The sequence below is a fragment of the Carettochelys insculpta genome, chromosome 1 (genome assembly GCF_033958435.1).
Source record: "Carettochelys insculpta isolate YL-2023 chromosome 1, ASM3395843v1, whole genome shotgun sequence".
In the NCBI taxonomy this organism is placed as follows: domain Eukaryota; kingdom Metazoa; phylum Chordata; order Testudines; family Carettochelyidae; genus Carettochelys; species Carettochelys insculpta.
In genome coordinates, this window is record NC_134137.1 from 49,101,690 (window position 1) to 49,122,340 (window position 20,651).

General features: G+C 40.9%; 1 protein-coding gene across 6 annotated transcripts in view; it reads left to right on the plus strand.

The window, feature by feature from the left end:
* Positions 1–20,651, plus strand: part of CDK8 (cyclin dependent kinase 8) — a 181,643-nt gene that overhangs the window by 93,661 nt on the left and 67,331 nt on the right. For 3 of the 6 annotated variants that reach the window (XM_074985692.1, XM_074985700.1, XM_074985706.1), the window contains exons 3-4: positions 5,106–5,216; positions 8,423–8,563. In XM_074985692.1, the coding sequence (XP_074841793.1) occupies positions 5,106–5,216; positions 8,423–8,563 (252 nt within the window). Of the gene's footprint in view, positions 1–5,105; positions 5,217–8,422; positions 8,564–20,651 lie in introns of those variants that run through there. The other 3 variants (XM_074985712.1, XM_074985728.1, XM_074985720.1) reach the window with 3 other exon arrangements.

Here is a 20,651-nt window from a genome sequence, read left to right on the forward strand (position 1 = left end):
ACTTGGCTCAATCTAATTCTTAACCTTCCCCCCCCCGCACCCCTCCACTCTCTGATTTGCTCACCTTGATTATCTTTTTCTGATTTGTCCTCCTTTGGTTCTCTGTGTCTTAATATTGAGTCTGGTCTGGTCTGGCTATGGTCTGAAGAAGTGGGTCTGTCCCACGAAAGCTCACCTAATAAACTATTTTGCTAGTCTTTAAAGTGCTACTTGACTGCTTTTTGTTTTGATAGTGTATAGACTAGCGCGACTTCCTGTCTGTTACTATTTAATTGAGGTAAGTGCTCAAAAAATTATACTTAGATTTAGGTGGCCCTATTTTACTAGAGACAAGTGACCCAGCTTCAATCTGATTTCAAGTTCATAACTAAGTCTTTTAGTAGGAAAAAAAATTAAAAAAAAATTAAACTTTTTTTGTGTGTATGTATGTGGATTCAAGGCCTCAACAGGCTGGATAAAATCCATTTTTAAGTCTGATCTTTTAACTTTTTAAAATCAATAAAATACTAAATTTCTCATTTAGAAATAAATTACCATTATATCTCATCACAACCCCCCTATATACACTTACAGGCTCATAAAAATGAATTAATAGCTCTAGTTTGTTCAGCCCATCTGCTACTATTTGAAAGTTCTGGGCTTTCAACTTTGGTTTCTCAGCAGACTTTCAAGTAACATGTGAAAAGAAAGACACAAGCTGTGTAGGATTATTTTTGTTCTGCGCTAATGTGGTGGTGGACCTTGACCAAGCCTGGTAGAGGAGTTAGTTAAGACATCATCTTAAGACAGAGAGACAATAAGAAAGGATGGAGATAGCATAGCATAGAAGGAAATAGTAGAGTGGACTCAAAAGAAAAAGGGAAGACATCTAGCTCACAAAACTTCCTGCATTCCCCCATGCTTTTGCTACAGAGAAAACCGTCATAGCTTTGTTCCCTGGATGAAAAGGGAAAATGTCAAGTATAAACAGTGCAAGATGATGATGAAGGGCCTAGTTGCAGGAATGAAATATCATAAGGACAACTGCTTGTTAGTGTCATGTAACATGCTAACAGACTTGTCTGCAGGCCTAAAAGCTTTAAAGAGCAGCTTACTGGCCTCAGTGAGCAAGTGTGGAAACTTCCATTCTGGTGGCACCACCAAGTTCCCATCCCTGTGTTACAGCCTTGGACCCTGTAAACATAAACACAAGATAGCCATATCAGCCCTCGCACCTGTGTTTAGACATGGGAAACTAGAGAAATCAGTAACCAGGGCAGCCTTGACTTCAGCCCCATGAGATCGGTAAAAGAGGTGTTGAGCCAGTATGTGCACACACAGTAAACAGCAAAGGGATAAAATCACTGAGGTCCCACCCCTAGCCAAGTTTCACCAGGAACTCTGTGCCTCAGGGTTGCCTTGGCTGTTCCCCTCAGCTGGAGCAATGTCTGCTATGGCCCTGATATGAAGTGCTCCGTGACTGGAACTCCCTGCAGCAGAAAAGGGACATTGCCAAAATGCTTCTCATCAAGTCACGTACATTTCTGCTGTACTTCTTTGCTTGCCAGTGTGTACCTTGTGAATAATTTGTAGTAACTTGGAATAGAAAAGCTTAACAAAGTACAGTTATCGCTAATCAGCTCTGTTGAAACAAATTCCATGATCCTGTCCATCCTTGGCCAGTGAGTTGACAGGTGGGAGAAAATAATGTTGATATGGCTGAATGAATCAACTGGTTAGTAACTTAATTTGGTTTGCAATGCATTATTCTCCTTCAAAACTCTCCATATTCCTTTCAGTATAAGTGATTTGACATGTAAATTTCCAAGATGTTTCCTGTATTGGATGTGCTAGAAAAGAAGTTTAGCTTAGTTGTTTAATTAGTTAACTGTGTTCAGAATCTATCAGTCATATATGCAATACAGAAAACTGCAGTAAGACAAACCTTGACTTGCCAGTTGCCACTGAGTGTCATTTTCTTATTGCATAATAAATGCCCCTTATTTTGGAACATCATGGCAACAGACCATAAAGGTGATGCCATAAGTCTATTCCCTATTTTACTTCAGCGTAATTCAGCTTTTTCAATGGAACCTCATTTTGTACACCTATCCCTCAATTTCCAAACTTTTGATTTACGAATTTTCAGTACAACATAAATTTATAGCTCTTTTTCAATTTACAAACACACTTTTTTCCTACAAAGAATCAACCTTCATCCAAGCATCCGCTTCATAAGTAACAAACGCAGAGGAATACAGTGTTATGCAGTGTGAAACTGACTCATTTCCCTCAGCGACCCAGCTCTTCCCAGTTGGTTCATGCATTTTGTTGTGTTTGTGTTGTCTTGACCGAGAGTGATATTTATCTTCAGATGTCTGATATTTGGGAGTCGTAGACATGAAAAAGTTTGTTCAGGAGCTGTCACTAAGGCCAAGAAACCAAGGAAAGTAATATCCGTGGCTACCAAACTTAAAGTTATTAAAAGAATTGAAGAGGGCCAGCAATCAAAAGACACGTTTGGTAGTGAACTTGGCAGCCTCGACAGCATGTACAATCTTCAAGCAGAAAGAAAAGGTAAAAGAAATAGTAAAAACTTATGTTTGTGGTGCTAAATGTTGCATTGAAGAACACAGGCCAGGGATGCAATAATGGGTAAACTTGAGAGACTTTTAATACATTGGATCAACTGCCATAATGAATACAACATGCTTTTGAGCTTCTTCCTCATCGGGAGAAAGCCCTTTCTTTGTTTGAGGAGCTGAAGAAGAAAGCTGAGGGAGACAGGCAAGCTGGGGCCACCAAAATAACATCCAAAGCAAGTCATGGTTTCATTAAAATGCATTGATATTGGAGAAGCAGCATCTGCTGATATTCAGGCAGCTAACATTTTCCCAGCTGTATTGCAACCAATAATTGATGAAGGTGCATATTCTCCAAAACAAATCTTCGGTGTTGACCAAATGGGGCTTTTCTGGAAGAGAGTGCATTCTCAGCCCTCTATTTCAAAGGAAAAAACAAAAGCAACAGGTTTCAAGGCTTTGAAAGATAGACTGACATTACTACTTGGTAGAAATTTGGAAGGAGGTGTAAAATTGAATCCTCTCCTTGTCTGCCATTCAGAAACTCTAAGGGCACTTAAAGGCTTAAACAAACTATCATTACCTGCATTCTGGCATTCTAATTGAAAAGCATGGGTGACAAAGCAGGTTTTTGCTGATTATATAAGCTACCTTTCATCATTTATCTCTAAATGTTGTGCTAAAGATAAAATGTCTGGTGATCCTTGATAATGCTCCTGGTCACCCTATCAATGATGAAGACTGCGCCAATAACATTCAAATGTGTGTTTGTTTGTGTTTTTTTGTGTTTTTTTTGTTTTTTTTTGTTTTTTTTGCACCCAAATACCACTTCCATCCTTAAGCCAATGGATCAAAGGGTCATTGCTACATTTAAAGCTTACTGTCTGCAACTGGTGATGAGGTAGTGCACATGGGAGGAATAGCTCAGTGGTTTGAGTATTGACCTGTTAAACCTGGAGTTGTGAGTTCAATCCTTGAGGAGGCTGTTTAGGCATTGGGGCAAATAGACATCAGGGATGGTGCTTGGTCCTGTCAAGAGGGCAGGGGACTGGACTAGATGACCTTCCAAGGTCACTTCCAGCTCTAGGAGATTTGTATCTCCAGTTATATTATATCATATCAAACCAACAGCTAAGCAGTTGTGGAAGAATTGCACTGTCAAGATGGCTATAGAATCATAGAATACTAGGACTGGAAGGGACCTCGAGAGGCCATCGAGTCCAGCCCCCTGCCCCAATGGCAGGACCAAGTACTGTCGAAACCATCCCTGATAGACATCTATCTAACCTGTTCTTAAATATCTCCCTCAGTTAGGAACTTTTTCCAAATGTCCAGCCTAAACCTCCCTTGCTGCAGTTTAAGTCCAGTGCCTCTTGTTCTATCCTCAGAGGCCAAGAAGAACAAGTTTTCACCCTCCTCCTTATGACACCCTTTTAGATACCTGAAAACCGTCAGACGTTCAGATTCTGTTGTGCAACTCAAACAGGATTCAATGAGGTAGACGCAGATGATGATGATGAAGACCTGTTGTTGTCACCCGGTGAAGAATTGACTAATGAAGAATTAATTCAGCTGGATTCTGAAAAGTTATCAGAAAAGGAGGAGGAAGAATTGGGTGAACCACAAAACATGCTAGACTCTAAAACACTCTCAGAATTCTTCGTTGCATTGGAGGCAGTTACACAAATTCTCAATGACAACGACCCAAACTTAGAACAGAGTTCAGCATGCAAGCGACAAATTCATGAAGCTGTTCGATGCTATCAGGAGTTGTACAACAGGAAAAAGAGGGCTGCAGTACAAACTTATACTGTATTTTTTTCCCCCAACCCTCAACCTCATCATCTCCTCCTGAACCCTCATCACTGTCAGGTGATCCTCAACCATCTATCTTAAAAGCTCAAGATAAAGCCCCAATTAAGGAGGCTGAGTCACTATGGAGCTGTTTGAGATGATGACGCAGATGATCCCTTGGAACTTGTGTCAATGCTGCCACCTTGACCACTATCTAAGAACTGACTAGTGGTAATAAATATCACAAAGCAACAAAGTAGTGCTGTTCTTAGTTTTATGATTGTATCGTATTGTAACATATGGGAAAAATTGAGTGGTTTTTTTTTTTTTTTTTTTGTTTTTTTTTGGTGGGGGGTGAGGGGAGATTGGGGATCCTGTCAGAATTTTTTACATTGAAATTAATGGGAATTTCATTTTCAATTTATGAATTTTCTCCTTACAGTTTTCATGGAATGAATTACATTCATAAATTGAGGGATAGGTGTACTAGTTTTCTCAAAAAACAGAAGTGCCAGTGAGTTCAGTGGGGCTTACTCCAAAATGAAGTGGTGATTTAAATCTTGATTTAAATTAATGGTTTAAATCACCTTGATTTTGAATCAATTCACCCTGGATCTTGAAGGTGTGTGTGTGTTTAAATAGGCTCTTTTGTAGGGTTTTAAATTACAGATACGTTATTTGGTGAGTTCTGCTCCTGTTCCTGTCTCTGGTGGCACAGGTATTTTACAATGGATTTTCTTTGTTTTGCAGCTGCTTCGAGAGCTCAAGCATCCAAACGTCATTTCTTTGCAAAAGGTATTTCTGTCTCATGCTGACAGGAAAGTGTGGCTTCTCTTTGACTATGCTGAACATGACCTCTGGGTAAGGTGAATTGCTTGAGTTTTGGAACACAAACTGATAATATAAGTGTACTACAACTGACAAACAATTGTGTGGCGAAAGATGTTTTATGCTTTAATAATGCAGCAAATGCTATGTAATATTTTCTTCTCTGGAATAGGATTTAGGCCTACATTCTGAAATGTCAAGAAAATTACTGTAACATTTATTCAGATATAGTACATATCTTTCTAATCATGATTTTTATGAAGAGCTTCAGTATTTTAGTTTGCTGTAGTTTTTGTTGAAATATGTTGGTCATCCTTTGGGCTGTAAGGAAAGTCTCTGATATAAACCACTGTATCTCAAACTAACGGGTGAAGTGCACTGGCTGAATGGGGTAGCTTGGAAGGTGAGTTTTTAAAAAATGGCTCATAAAGTTTTGAATTCCCTTAGAGCAGTGTTCCCCAAAGTGCGGTTCGCAGCCCACTACCAGTTCTTGCGGTGGGGTAAAAAATACCGGTCCTTTGAAAATACTGTAATTTCTCAAGGTACGCGAGGGTTCCATTTTACGCAACCCTCACGTACCTTAAATTTTGCATAAGATGGGGCCCTGGGAGGGCAGGGGGTGCCTGCAGCCGCTGCTTCCTTGGGACTCCAGGACAGGAGTGTCTGGGGCAGGAAACCAGAGTCCTGCATATTTGGGGTGAGCTGGGTCGGGGGGGGGCGGGGGTGAGCTGGGTGCAGGGAGGGGTTGAACTGGGGTGTGTGGGTGGGTGAGCTGGGACCAGGCATGGGGGGGTGTTGGGGCACAGGGATTGGAGGGGAGCCCTAGTCGTGTGGCTGGGGCCCCTCATTGGGGGAGGTGAGCTGGGGCCATGGGACAGAAGAGTTGGGGGTGGTGAGCCAGCAGGGAGTTTAGCCGCACTGCTCTGGGAAGTGGGTTTTAGCGTGCCTGATTGCCTGTAGTGGCAGGCAGCTAGGCAAGCTAAAAGTCTTTCCCCTACCTTCCTAGAGTAGTGCCTAACATTGCTCTGGGAAGGCAGGGGAAGGGGCTCCTAACTTGCCTGGCTGCTAGGCAGGCTGGGAGCCCAGTAGCTTCACATTGTGCGAAACTCACGTTAATGTGAGTTTCGTGCAATGTGAAGATGTGTAAAATGAGGGTTTACTATATACTAATTATCACTGTACTATTTTATTACGAATAAATAATAAACAGTGAAAATCTATTCCTTTTTTTTTTTTTTTAATATGTGTTTATATTTTTGGGCCGCAAAAAGAGGTACTGAAAAAAACCAGGTCCCAACTATATAAAGTTTGGGAAACCCTGCCTTAGAGCATTGTGTTGGATAGATATATCTAGGAAATGTTTACCCAAATGCTGGCATCACATGAGCAACACCCAGCTTTAGGTCTCTTGCATTTTATATAAAAATCTGGATTCCCTCACAGTTTTATCTTCTTCATGATGGTACCTGAACAACAAGTCTGGGCTATGTTATGGTAGTGTCTAGAGTTGAGCCAGGCATGGGTGTGAGAGGCAGTGTACAAATATGTAACAGAGGTAATCTCTAACCCTAAAATTCTAGTAGAAAGGAGAAAATACTTCAAGAGGTAGCTAATTCCATGACACAGCCTCTCCTGTTGGAAGTGGTAAAATCTAGACTGTGAGGCTTGGTGGTCTGAAGTTCTGGTTCTGGATATGTACTCAGTCACAGTCTACCTGTGACTTACGAAAGTATTGCTAACTTCGGATGGACAGATTGTGAACATACCAATGTTCATGGTTTCTCCCAACAAGTATTAATTTTGGGGGTTGCTTTTTCAGCAGGGTGGAAGCAAATAACTGTATATGTATGCATGTGTATTTCCAGTCAAACTATTATAAAAGAGAGCTTTTAAAATTCTGCGGGAAAAAGTTTGATGCAAGTACAAGTCGAATGTCTCTAGTCAAGAACTCTCTTGTCCGGCAACATATGTAATCTGGCATGATTTTTAGTTAGCCAGATGATCACCTGTCATGGGTGTGCCCAAGTTTCCCATGGTCCCATAAAGTCTGTTTATAACCACCAATCCTAGCTGTCAGTGTTCTGTGCTGTTATTTAGCTGTAATTTACCCCTAAATGTATTCTAAGAGCCATGTAAGCAGTGGAATTGTAGGTAATGCTGTTGGACAATATTGACCTTCTGTCAATTGGCATATTCTCTTGTTCAGCACCAGTCAGGTCTCAAGGGTGCCAAACTAAAGAGGTTGAACTTGTATTCACAATGATTAAAGCTCAAATATTTTATTGCACTAATGCAAGAGAACCTGAAAGTGATACGGACTATTGACTGGTTTTATTATTTGGCTGAAGTGCAAGAAATAAATAGCATCTAAAGAGGATAAATTGCAATGGGAGATTGAAGAAATGGTTTTTAAAACTGATTTTTAGACTGGTAATATCTTACTTAAATACTGAGGTAATTTATGTAAAAAAAACTTGTTTGGGATAATGCCTATCATTTAAATTCCATATTACAGTAAACCCTCGAATTGCATGATACCGAGTTCCATTTAACTCACATTAATGCGAGTTAATCGCAACTCAAAATCCTGCTCCCTCCGTTCCTGGTGCAGCCCTGGTTCAGTGCACGCCCCCCCTCCCCAGCCCAGCTCACCACCCCTGTCCCCAGGTTAAACCCCCTGCATGGCTCTGGCTCACCATCCCCATGTGGCTCTGGTTCAGCCCCCCCATGCACATGGCCCTGGCTTAACTCCACCCCACCCGCCCTCCCTGCAGCCCTATTCCACCCAGGCTTAACCTCCCTGCCCACAGCCCCAACCCACCACCAGGCTTAGCCCCGCTAACTGCCCCCCAGTCCCAGGACTTGCCTTTGAAAAGGAGCTCCAGGTGCTTCTGCTGCTTCCCTGGCTGCAGAATGTGCGTTATGCGAGGGGAGGAAAGCCACTCACCCAATTTATGTGAAGTTTCAGTTATGCCAGAGTGAGTGGGAGTGCAACCCTCGTATAACTTGGGACTACTGTATTCCGATCAGAAAATAACTATGTATCTCAATACTTTAGATGCTGTTGTTATTGTAATAATTAACATTTACATAACGTTTTAAGAATGTATAACAATAAAGAGCAAAAGAGCAAATGGCAAGCCTGTATAAAGAATCATAGGAGGTGTCTCCTTTTTGTAAAATGTTATAGATCAAAACATTATATTTTTTCCTGTTACTGTTGGTATTTTCTTTTCCAGCACATAATCAAGTTTCACAGAGCTTCTAAAGCAAACAAGAAACCAGTTCAGTTACCTCGGGGAATGGTGAAGTCACTATTATATCAGATCCTAGATGGTATTCACTACCTGCATGCTAACTGGGTGTTACACAGGGATTTGGTAAGTTGATTTGCAGTGGGGATTAGTCCAGGCTAGAAGATATGAGAGCAAAGATTGTTGTCTTTACCATTAGTCATTAGCAGATAGACCTTTATGTGCTATGTCTATAAATACGTATCTGTTCTCTCTCTCCCCCCCCCCGCCACTAAACCTTAATGAATTGATTTGTGTGGTGTGTAAAGCCCGCTATTATTTGACAAGCATTGGGTGGGTTTCATTCTTATAAAAATGAGGCATTTTTATTCTGGCATTCTGATTTTTATTTTGTCATTATCAGTTGCATGTGTATGTAATTAGGGGATAAATATTTGACTGTGAGCAACTTTTTTTTTAGTAAAAGGACATGCAAACAAATCTGTTAAAAATGAGATACTAATATATGTAATACATTGCATATAAAATATGAGGTTATTAAAATATTACCAATGTTATTGCTCTGTAGATTTCTTTGAAGGCCTTTGTTTACCACAAATGCATTACAAGCAAAACTTTGACTGCATTTATTAACAAGCCAAGCAAAAAACAGCCTCTAAACCTGATAAACACTTTTTTCCATTTACTATATATTTAGTTGACTCTGGAACATAACCTCATTACTTTTTGCATAGAATAATAATAGATGGTCTATCTGACTGTTCCATCTTCTGAGTTAAATCCTAAATTGTCCTTCCTTACTGCACAATTATCTGTAGCTTTTATTCCTTTCTTCTAAAAGCCAGTAAATATAATGAGGTTATTAATAGCACATTCTTTTCAGACTACCGCTGAACACAATGCTATAAATGACAATTTTGCTCTTAATCACTGAAATTTTAGTAAAGCACAGATATAACATATATAGCTTCTGTAGGAGAGCTAGTCTTATCTTCTCATGTGTATGTCTGCAGTACTAGTGTTGATTTATACTTAATGCATGAAAGCCCATATTAGCTACTGCAGTGAGTTTTCATGGTTTTTTCATCTAGCTCTCATTATCCTCCCTGAAATGTAGTTATTTTTGGTTGTTTTATCATCTATGCTCATGTCTAAAAAATGTTTAAAATAGTGCCAATGGTACTGTGTAATTTATCCTTTATGTAAAATTGAATTTTGAGAGAACTGAAAATGTAAGGAAACTTTGTTCATGAAAGTAAATAATTGTACTGTGTTGATATTGCTTATTTTCTGCCAGTTGTATGAACGTGAAAAAGAAGCTTTAATGCTAAGGGGAAAAGATTTCTTTGTAAAATTTGTGATTAATATTTTTCCATGAGTTTTTATGAGTTAGAAGAGTAAAGTTCAAAAGCAAGGAATACATAGAACATAATTCTTCTAATTGTTTAGAAGCATCTTATTTCAAACAAAATATACTATTTTTTTTAAACTCTATGCCTGCTCCTTTATCTTTCATTGTATTTGTTAGTGGCAAAGTAAAGAGAACTGTCCTCTCAAGAAGTTAAATGTTTGTTTGACTTTCTACAGTTTCAAAAAAAGTATGAACACCTTTAAAAAGCTTGATATATAATTAGAAAGCAAAATTAATCATATGTTGTGAACTGGATGGCTCGGGAGATGGGTAGTTTGATAGGGCCTTTCACATCTAGCTCGGTGGTTTGATGATGATCTGAGTAGGCAGTTGCCAAAAGTTATTGCCAAAATCATGGCTATTTGATCACCTATGTGAAATGAGTTGGTGATCTCAGTCCCTCATGCAGGTTTTCAGATTGCAAAAGCCACCATTGCAAGTGGCAGCTGCCTTTTAGTAGTTTGAGCAAAAGGACCAAGGATGGACATGGAGACAGAGCTGTCCTTTCATCCCAAGTAGCAGTCCCTACAGAAACTGCTGAGGTTTGTTTGCTAGAAAGCTATTTAATGTGTATGTCATAGTAGTGCCTAAAACATGAGCCTTAGGTCCTATTGTGCTCGCCTGGGGAGCTTACAATCCATATAAACAGTACAGAGACCAGGTGGGGAAGGAACAAAACACAAGCAGAGTGAACAACATGATGGCCCTTAATATGATATTTTCTGCCAGTTTGTGTGTTTGCCTCTGTGCATGGGTGTATGTATTTATTTCAGAGGGCATAAGATATAGAAAAGAAAAAGGAGAAGGAAATGCAATTGATGGGAACAGTGTTGGGGAGAAATGGGTAAAAGGAGACGGTGTGGAGTGAAGCTGAGGTGAGGAGACTGTGAGGGAGTGGGAGCAACAGCAGAATAGTTGGAGCAAACAGCTGATCAGCCCAGGGCACAAAGTCCAGTTAAAATTGTAGAAAGTTGTTAAGCTGTCGAAAGGACCAAATAGCCTCTGCTCAGAATGTTCGTTCCCAATGTCTGTCTGTCTCTGGTGCCTTTCTGCTGTTTTCTCCCAAGCTCCCTTGATGTGGGTAGGGGAATTTTCACCTGGGTGCAAGTGCTGCCATAGTTGAAAGACCAGCTCAATTTTGGTCTGGAAGGATATTATGGGTAGGAGAAGCTGTTGTTGGACTCCGTTTTACCCTCTCCTCTCTAGCTGAAGCTTGTACTGCATCTGTTCATGTTGTATATGTTCACACACGCTTTCTGTTTCTGGGTTGCCAAGCAAAACATTCACCATGAGAGAAAAATCACTTAATTTAAAATGTGCTTCAATTATAGTTCAGGTGATGACGGTGTGTATATTAGAAATATTTTCTTCAGTTACTCCAGGTCACTGGAAAATTGTCTGTATTTTGTGGAAATCATCTGTAAAATACGTGCTTGGTTTCTTTTTTTGAATGAATGTTTCTGGTGTTTTAATAAGAGAGTATTATAATAGAGCAAAATGGAATTGCAAAACAGGACTTTGGTGAACCTGTGGTTCTAGCTATAAAAGCAGGGTAACAAGTTCATACTTAACTTGGGAGTAGAAAATTGAATCCAAATTTAACCTATAAATTTTGCCAGGGTATCTGATTGTGAAGAACTAAAATGCCAGTCTTTTAACTCCACAACAATGTAATGTTAACCAAGTAAAATGTTGCTACTATGTCCCTTTTAACACTCTCCATTGTTACTGTAACTCAAAATGCTTTATCTCAACTGTAGATATGTGTAATGTATACAGTAGTGTGCAACAATAGCATGATGTGTTTTATCTTCATTTTAAAACGACTTAGGAGAGGTGGGCGAAATTACAGAAAAGAATTCCAAGGCTAGACTCATGGAACTGGAAGGAACATCAAAAGTTTATTTAGTTCAGTTTCTTGCACTCAAGGCAGGACTAAATGTTGTCTAGACCATCCCTGATTAGGCATTTGTCTAACTTGCTCATAAAGATCTCCACTGATGGAGATTTTGCAACCACCATAGGTAATTTATTTCAGTGCTTAACTTTCCTGAAAGAGAGCTTTTCCTTTGTCTGTTCTTAAGGATGCTTGCTATAATTCAAGCCCTTTACTCTTGCCTTACACTCAGAGGTTAAGCAGAACAATTTTTCTCCTTCCTTCTTGCAACAATCTTTTGTGGACTTGAAAACTGTTCTGTTCCCACTCAGTCTTCTCTTTTCCAGACTAAACAAACCCAGTTTTTTCAACTGTTCTGGTAGGTCATGTTTTCTAGAACTTAAATATTTATAACAGCAACAAAGGGTCCTGTGGCACCTTATAGACTAACAGAAAAGTTTTGAGCATGAGCTTTCGTGAGCACAGACTCACTTCATCAGGAGCATCTGATGAAGTGAGTCTGTGCTCACGAAAGCTCATGCTCAAAACTTTTCTGTTAGTCTATAAGGTGCCACAGGACCCTTCGTTGCTGTTATAGATCCAGACTAACACGGCTACCCCTCCGATACTTAAATATTTATGTAGCACTTATCTGGACTTTTTCCAGTTTGTCCACATCATTTGTGAAATGTGCTGCCCCAGAGTGAGCACAGAAGAAGTTTACTCAACGCAGAGTAGAGTAGAATAATACTACTTATGTCTTGCTTACATCGCAGGAGGATGTTTTTTTCCTTCAGTGTTACGCTATTGACTCTCATTTAGTTTGTGATCCACAATTACCCCAGATCTCTTCCTGCAATACTCCTACTTAGGCTATGCCTACACTAGAGCATAAAGTCAATTTTTAGTCACATAACTAAATTTTACAATGTGACCGTGTTCACTGCAAATACCACTAGGTCAATTTTAAGGGCAGCTAAGGTCAACTTTCTCACCCCACCACTCCGATGCAGTGTAACACCAATTTAGAATTTAAAAGGTCGAATTAATGGTTTTGTGGAAGCAGCGTTACTTTATGTCTATTTTCTTTTTTGGTCTCCAGACGTATCCCCCAATGCCCCGAATATGTCCGTTCTGGCCACTTTCACCACTGCTGCTCTTCAGGTGAGCAGGAAGGTAGGAAACAAAGTCTGGGGATTTGAATTAATTTTCCTTCTGGCCAGTGTGGCAATCGCATCTAGCCATGTGGGAGCTCCAGCCTGGAGATAGAGATCTGCTGCGAAATCTAGGTGTTGCTGGCAAACACAAGATTGCTAATAGGTGGAAGGCAACACCCTACCTGGTGGTGGAAAGACTTAGGGACCTGCCTGTCTACAGGATTAAACCTGAGGATGGATCAGGGCCAATGAAGACAGTACATAGAAATCTCTTACTGCCTGTGGGAGAATGGGTTGGTGTCCTTTCTGAGGGGGAGTATGACAGGGGACCAGGGCGAAAAGAGAGTCCAAGGCCACATCCACTACCCAACACAGGCAGTGGGCACTGTGGGGCTAATCTACCCATACCCAGCACCTTAGAAAGTGAATCTGAAGAGGATGGGGCTCCCATGGAGCATCTTAGAATGGGAACCAGATCCTACCAGATCCTATCAAGTGAACATGGGGAAAGTTCAACATCTTCAGTGCTAAATCCTAGGGCAGAGGTGTTTAGGCCCTCCGATTGGAAACCCTCCTCCCACAACAAGACTAGACTTGGGTGAAGAATTTGTCCCATTTACAGACAGTCTGGAGGAGAACCAAGCATGTGTAGATACACCTCAATTAGTGGATGGAGATGATATGCAAGTTGATGGTGTCGCTGATGCCCAGGACATCCCTTTGTGTGAGCAAGAGATACAAGGGCCTATGCCACTACAAAGGGAATCCTCATAAGGGCCCCCCTTGCTCTTGTCCTCACAAGAGGCTCCCACAGCCCCTGTTATGCCCACACTCAATAGGCAAGACAGAGTTATAAAGCCTGTAAATAAGCCTATGAGGCACCTGGAGTGGTTGGGGGGGATATAATACACCTGGCGCACAGACTTATGGAAACCATAGTGGGCTTTCTCAGACCCTTAGAAAGAAATTCACATGGATGGTGTAGTCAGAAGTGTGATTTGCTGGGATGACAACTTCTTGGCTGCAGGGAAGTTGTAAGGAATGTGCCAGCGGGAGCTCAATACTGCTGAAGGAGTTGGGGAATGTGTCCTGCAGAGATCATTTGCATGAAAATACAAAGGTGTGCATATAAAATACCTTGTAAACAAAGCCTGATGGGAGCAGGCAAAACGAGGAAGTCTTGTCTGTTTTAAACAACATGTTGTAAAGTCACAATTTATGATGTCACCCAGTGTAAGAATTGTGGAGTCTCAACAATGCTTGAAGTTTTGTGGGGGTACAGGGCAGTTATCACTATTGTGTAAGATATGGATTACAGAGGGCTCCCTCCCTCAAAGCATTGTGAGAGTGAAAGCGGGGAGGCATAGTGGTTGAACCAGCTGGCTGGAAGTCTTTTGGCTATACAGCTGTAAGACTGGTTTGACTAATGTCCCTCCACCCTCCTGTGTACGTGCACGTGCACACACTGTTCAAAGGCAGACCTAAAGATGGGTCTACAGTTTTTCAGTGAGAATCTACCTTGGTGGATACTGAGATACTGTGGCTAGGCCCAGAGCTGAATGCCACTATGAGCTGAAATCACTGAGAGCTGGAATCACAGGGCTTTGCCTATAGCAAAACCCACAAGACTGCAGTGAGTGACTGTCGGCCGTCTGGTAGGAGGAACAGTGGATGGAAGGCAGGCGCAACTGTCGCACGGCCGGAAGGAGGAACAGTGGATGGACGGCAGGTGCGACTAGCAGACAACTGGTAGGAGGTATAGTAGATGGTCGGCAGGCACGACAGGCAGTGGGGCAGCTGGCAGAGTAAGTGGGAGCAAGCCGAATGCCAGATCAGCATAAAGGTGGCATTGCCTCAGGTTCAGTGAGGGAATGCATCAGGGTGATGTGTCAGGGCCTGCACAGACGGGACCGAGTTGTAAGCAGGGCATTTGAAAGGGGGGATAGGAGGAAAGTTTGGGTGTGTGGATTGGCTGTTTGCAGTATTGAACTAATGAGCCTGAGAGGCAAAAGACACTGCTCAATCCATTTTGAGCTGGGGCAGTTATGTGCTGATTGGTTAGGAACTCTAGGTGTGGTATTTTCCCAAGCTAATGCCATATGAATTTTCTGCCTCTTTCATTTCAAGTTTCTTTCCTACACTCAGACTCTGTGCTTGTGAGTGGGGAAGCATTGCCTCTCCAAGGCGCCCAGGGGCGTGTGAATTTCCCAGGCTACTGGGCTGGGGTTCAAGCTGGTTCTGTGTGAGATGTATGAGAAGGAACTCGTAGATATTGAACCCGGCTCTAGTTGCTGCTGACCCCTTCTGGCAGAAGGGTTACAATAGCGTTAAATATCCAGTCCCTACTAACCTTTTCAGTGAAAGTGGAAACAAAAAAGTCATTTAGCACTTCTGCCATTTCCACATTTTCTGTTCTCTCCCTGCCCCCCAATCATTCAGTAACAGGCCTACTCTCTTTGGTCTTCCTCTTGCTTCTAATACAGTTGTAGAATGTTTTCTTGTTACCTTTATGTCTCTAGGTGGTTTTGTGGCTTAGCCTTTCTAATTTTGTCTCTGTGTAATTGTGTCTTTATATTCATCCTTTGTAAGTTGACCCAAGTTGCTTCTTTTTGTAGAACTTTTATATTTGATTTATTTATTTGTTGTTTCAGATAATTGCACATCTCCTATTTAAGCCAGGTTGATCTCTTGCCATACTTCCTTCTACAGTGGGATACTTTGTTCATGTGCCCTTAATAATGTCTCCAAAAACTGATCTTTTGAAGTGTTTTTCCCCTTAAAATAGTTTCCAAAGGGATCTTACCTCCCAACTAACTCCCTGTGTTTGCTAGAGTCTGCATGCTTGAATTCCATCATATTTATTATGCTCTTGTCCCTCCTACCATTCCTTAGAGTCACAAACACATCATTTCACGATTCTTCTCACCTAAGATGCCTTCCGTTTGGAAACTCCAATCCAGTTACTTGCTATTTGTCCAAGTCTAGAATATCCTCTTTCCTTTCTGAACTAAAAATTGTCTCCAATGTCGTCCAAGAATTTGTTGGATAAATCTGCACTCTGCTGTGTCATCTTCGCAAGAGATTTTTTGGAAATTGAATTCCCGCATCCTTTGCTTTGCATAATTTTGTTAATGTTTAAAAAAAGTCATCTCTCTTCCTCTTGGTTAGGTGGTTTGTAGTAGACCACTACCATGACATTTCTCTAGTTCTTACCCTTTTCTCCTTATCCAGAATATTGCAGCAAGTCTGTCTTCCATTTCTATCTCAACCTTAGTCCAAGTGCACATTTTTAATTATATAAGCAACAGTGTCTCTCTTGTTTCTCTGCCTGACTTTCCTCAGCAAACTGTACCCTTCAATACCAAAAAAGAGGTAGCCGTGTTAGTCTGTATTTTAATGAAATAAAACAGCACAAATGTAGCACTTTAAAAACTAACAAAATTTATTCAGTGATGAGCTTTTGTGGGACAGACCCACTTCATCAGATCTATCACATTTCCAGTACAGACTGACATAAGTACAGAGGTCCGAAAAAGTTTGCAATAAAATCTGACAAATCTAGTACACAGGACTCAAGGAGGGTGGTCAGGGTAGGGGATGTTAAGTGTCTTGCCTGAGATAATTATGAGCATCAAAGGAAGAGAAGCTTCAGTACCAAGATTTCAGTCATACACATTATCCCAACAAGTGATGATGACTTTGTCATAGTTATTTCTTAACTAGAATTTCACCTTTTCTGATTTCTCCCATATTTCTTGCATTAATATACAGACATCTAAAATACAAATTTGATTTCTCTCTGTTCACTTTTTTTCACCTTTTTTCCTACTTTAAGAGCCCATGCTCTTCCCGGATTATGAGTCTTCTCTCAGGTCAATATGCATGTGGGCTTTTGTTACCTGCTCCCATTGAACCTAGTTTAGAGCTATCCTTGATAGGTCAGCCAACCTTTTCCTAGATGAAATCTATTTTCTAAGTCTAAAGTAGTGTGCCAGGTAAATTATGCTTTCAAGAAAAAGAAAAAAAGTCTTTCTGGAAAATATTTTTCTCCAGCTCAGGCTGCATCTACACTATGTGATAAATTTGAATACAGCAAATCTCCAACTTACACTGTTAATTCATTCCAAAGGTCACTGTGTAAGTTGAAAAACCGTGTAAGTCCAATATTGCTTGAATAGGATGTATTTTTGACATACATGTTCATTTCAATGGGTAGTCAGAGCTAAAAAAGTAGGGCTTTATAAAACCAAAATGTTAAGGAAATGGAAATGTATTCAGTGCAACACATATGTAAAAATAATGTTAAGAAAACTAATTTTTACTATTCAGTAATTTTGTGGCTCAAATTCTGCACATGCTGATGGCATTGGATCTTTTCTCTGTTTTCTTAAGTACATGTACTTATCCAGTACTGTTTGTACTGTAGCTTTTTTTCTTATAAATCTCTTTATAGCATGCAATAGCATCATGCACTGCTCTAGACACTTCCGTGAATCTTTTGGTGTTTGGTTCCTGAGCCTCTAAACCAGCCAGTCCTTTCTCGATCGTATCAAAGCATTCTTCCATCTGCTTAGTCACAAATCTTTTTGGTGGGTCATCCTTCTGCTCTTCCTCTGAAACTTCGTATTTCTTCCTATGGTCTTTGAGCTCCATTAAATCTTCATTGCGCTACTCCTTTGCATGATATTGTAACAATTCATTGAAATCATTTTCCTCAAGATTTAATTCTAATTTTCTGCCCATTTCCATGAGGTTGTTAATTATATCTTGCTCTTCAAATCCCCTGAAGTCCTGAACAAACTGGGGGCAAGCTTTTCTAAACAGCATTCATGTTAGATATTGTAATTTCATGCTAGGTAGCATCGATGTTCTTAACAGCTTTATAAATACCATATTCTTTCTAGAACTGCCTCAGTGGTATTTCATTTTCCCTTTCAGTAGCCATCACTGGCTGTCTGAATGTTCTTTGCAGGTAGTATTATTTAAAAGTTTGTATGATGCCTTGAGCCATAGGTTGTATCAGAGAAGATGTGTTTGGAGGCAAGTACATCACCTTGATGTTTTCTTGATAATCACTCAGAGCTGCTGGGTGACCTGGGGCATTGTCAACCAACAGCATGATCTTAAATGGTAGCTTATTTTCTTGCAATATTTTTTGACCTCGTGCACATAACAGTGGAAAATTACTTGTCACCCATGCCTTTTTGGATTGGATTTTCATACCTTTGCAATGTTTTTGAGGCCCCAGGGTTTTCACTATGGTAAACCAACAGGGGTCTTATTTTGCAGTCCCCGGCAGCATTTCCACTAAGTAAGCGTGTCAGCCTCTCCTTTGATACCTTGAATCCTGGCAATGTTTTTTTTTCTTTTGCTATCTAAGCATTTATCTAAGCACTGTATCTGGCATTTTTTTCTACAGTTTCGGCAGCATTAAAAATTTGTTGTGGTAGGTAATCATCATTTTCTATGATTTCTGCCAAAGCCTTAGGGAACTTTCTGGCTGCTACTCTGTCTGCACTGGCAGCCTCACCAGTCACTTTGATGTTACGCAGTTTAGCATGAGCCTTAAGCCTATTAAACCATAGATTACTTGCATTGAACGTAGCACCAGCAACATGCACCACGTTTATCTTTCAGGTCTTCCTCTTGTATGAGCATAAGGCTTATTGGCATTCATCGTTTTTCTTGGTCTTCAATCCAAGCACTCAGTAATTTTTCCATTTCTTCTATTACTATGCCTCTTTTCTTGGAAGTAGTTGTGGACTGCATTGGCACAGTACTTTTTACATTCTGCATAATTAGATCTTTATCTCTTATAACGGTTCTGATCATCAACTCATTCATTTCATAAGCATGTGTAATATGGACAGACTTTTCACCTTTTTCATATCATGTCACAATTTCTACTTTAGTTTCCATAGTTAGTGTGCCACCTCTTACTAAAACTCTGAAAGTTTTCACCACTCATGTTTTTCAGACATGATGAGGCTTTTAGTGTGTTTACCTAGAGCAGTACAGTAATGAGACACAACTTGCAGCCATGGGATAACAAATCAAAATGGCAAAAGCGATGCTGTCAGCTGTGTGTCAGCATACTAGTAATGCCATCTATTGAGCTGCAGTTGAACTAGTTGATTGTACTCATGTATCTATAGACCCATGTAACCCGGACCTGTGTAAGCTGGGGACATATTGTATAAGACAGTTACCATGTCTCGATATTACCATGTGACTGTCTTCACTGTAAATACCATTAGCTTGATTAGGGAGCACTAATATTGATAGTACAATATCATTATTACCTGATGAGTATAGCGTCAAACTCAAATTCAAGTGTCTGTGTTATCAAATTCTTTGAATACTTCTAGTTTTATTTTTGACTATCATTATTCTGTCGCAAACACTTTTGTGATTTCGTCTTTCTCAATTTTCTTTGTTATCTTTACCCAGGTTAATACTTTCTCTTCATTCCATTCTCCATCTCTCCCCTTTTCTTTATCTTTATGTTTACTGTTTTCTGGGCATTTTTTCAGCTGTCCCTTCTTTTTCCCGTTTTTACCATAACCCCATTGTCTCTTCTTTCTTCTTCTTCTTCTTCTTCTGCAGTACAAGGGAGGAGGGGGAGAGTGGGATGTACAGAGATGAGGGAATGGTCTTTTTAGTTTTATCTTCTGAAAGGAGGAGTGCTTGCTCTTGTCCATTTAAAGTGGAGGTGTGTGTGCTTGCCTTATGCAGTGGTGCTGGAAATTTCTCTTTAGTGCCTGCAAGGGGAGCCAGTTCAGGCTCTCCATGGAGTGGTGCACAGACATCATGCTATGCAAGGTGCTACCCACCTCCTCTCTTCTCCCTCAGTTCCTTTTTGCTGCCAGTGGTGGTGCTTAGAATTTGCTCGCCTCAGCATTAGCTGTTGCTCCTTTTTGCAGTTCATTGCACTTTGTTTTCCCCCAATAAATAGCTTTCATTGTTACTTCACTGCTACAAGTTAGTTGAACTGTATGCCTCGGGTTGAGGCACATCCTGGTCCCCAGTGTTAAAGTTGTGTTGTAATTCCAGTTGGCCCATACCAGTTAGCAAATGCCAGTGTGACTGATTACAGTGCTTAGGAGATGCACACATTTGTGATAAATGCCACATTTGCAAATCTTTGTAAACCTTGCACCGAAAAGGAGAGGGACATTCACCCCAAGGCTCTCCTAATAGAATCTTCCTTGGCTCCAGTATGGGACCAGTTGGACTCTTCACTGATCACCAGTGTGTCTGTGTGCAGCCATCTGCAAGGGCTGTTGGTCTCCCAGGACAGTTCTCCAGGAACATGTAAGGCCAGGGCAGATCTCTCAGGCCTAAGAAGGATAAGTCCAAAATGCCAGCCACCTCTGACCCTTTGGTTGCAGTCTAGTTGACCTCTCAGGTGCCTTCAGAGCAATACTCTGTCTCCTGCTCCCTCTGTGTAGCATTGAACAGCTCTGGGTGCCAGCAATGCTGGAGGCCTTGCAGGTGGCCCAGAATATCATGTTAAAGCTGGTGCCACACATACCTGTAGTCACAGGACTGCACCATAAGGGGAAGCCTGCCATGGCACTTTCTCAGCCTCCCTGGAGACTTCCCTCCCCTTTTGGGAGGGACATCTAAGGTCTTAGCTCCGTGTTGTAAGCATGGAGTCCGCAGCTTGATTTGGTCCTCTGAAAAATCCAGGACTTTAGAGGAGGCTGTCTGGGACTTAGGTGCAGATCTCAAGAGTGTCACACTCCCCGATACGGATAGTATACTTGG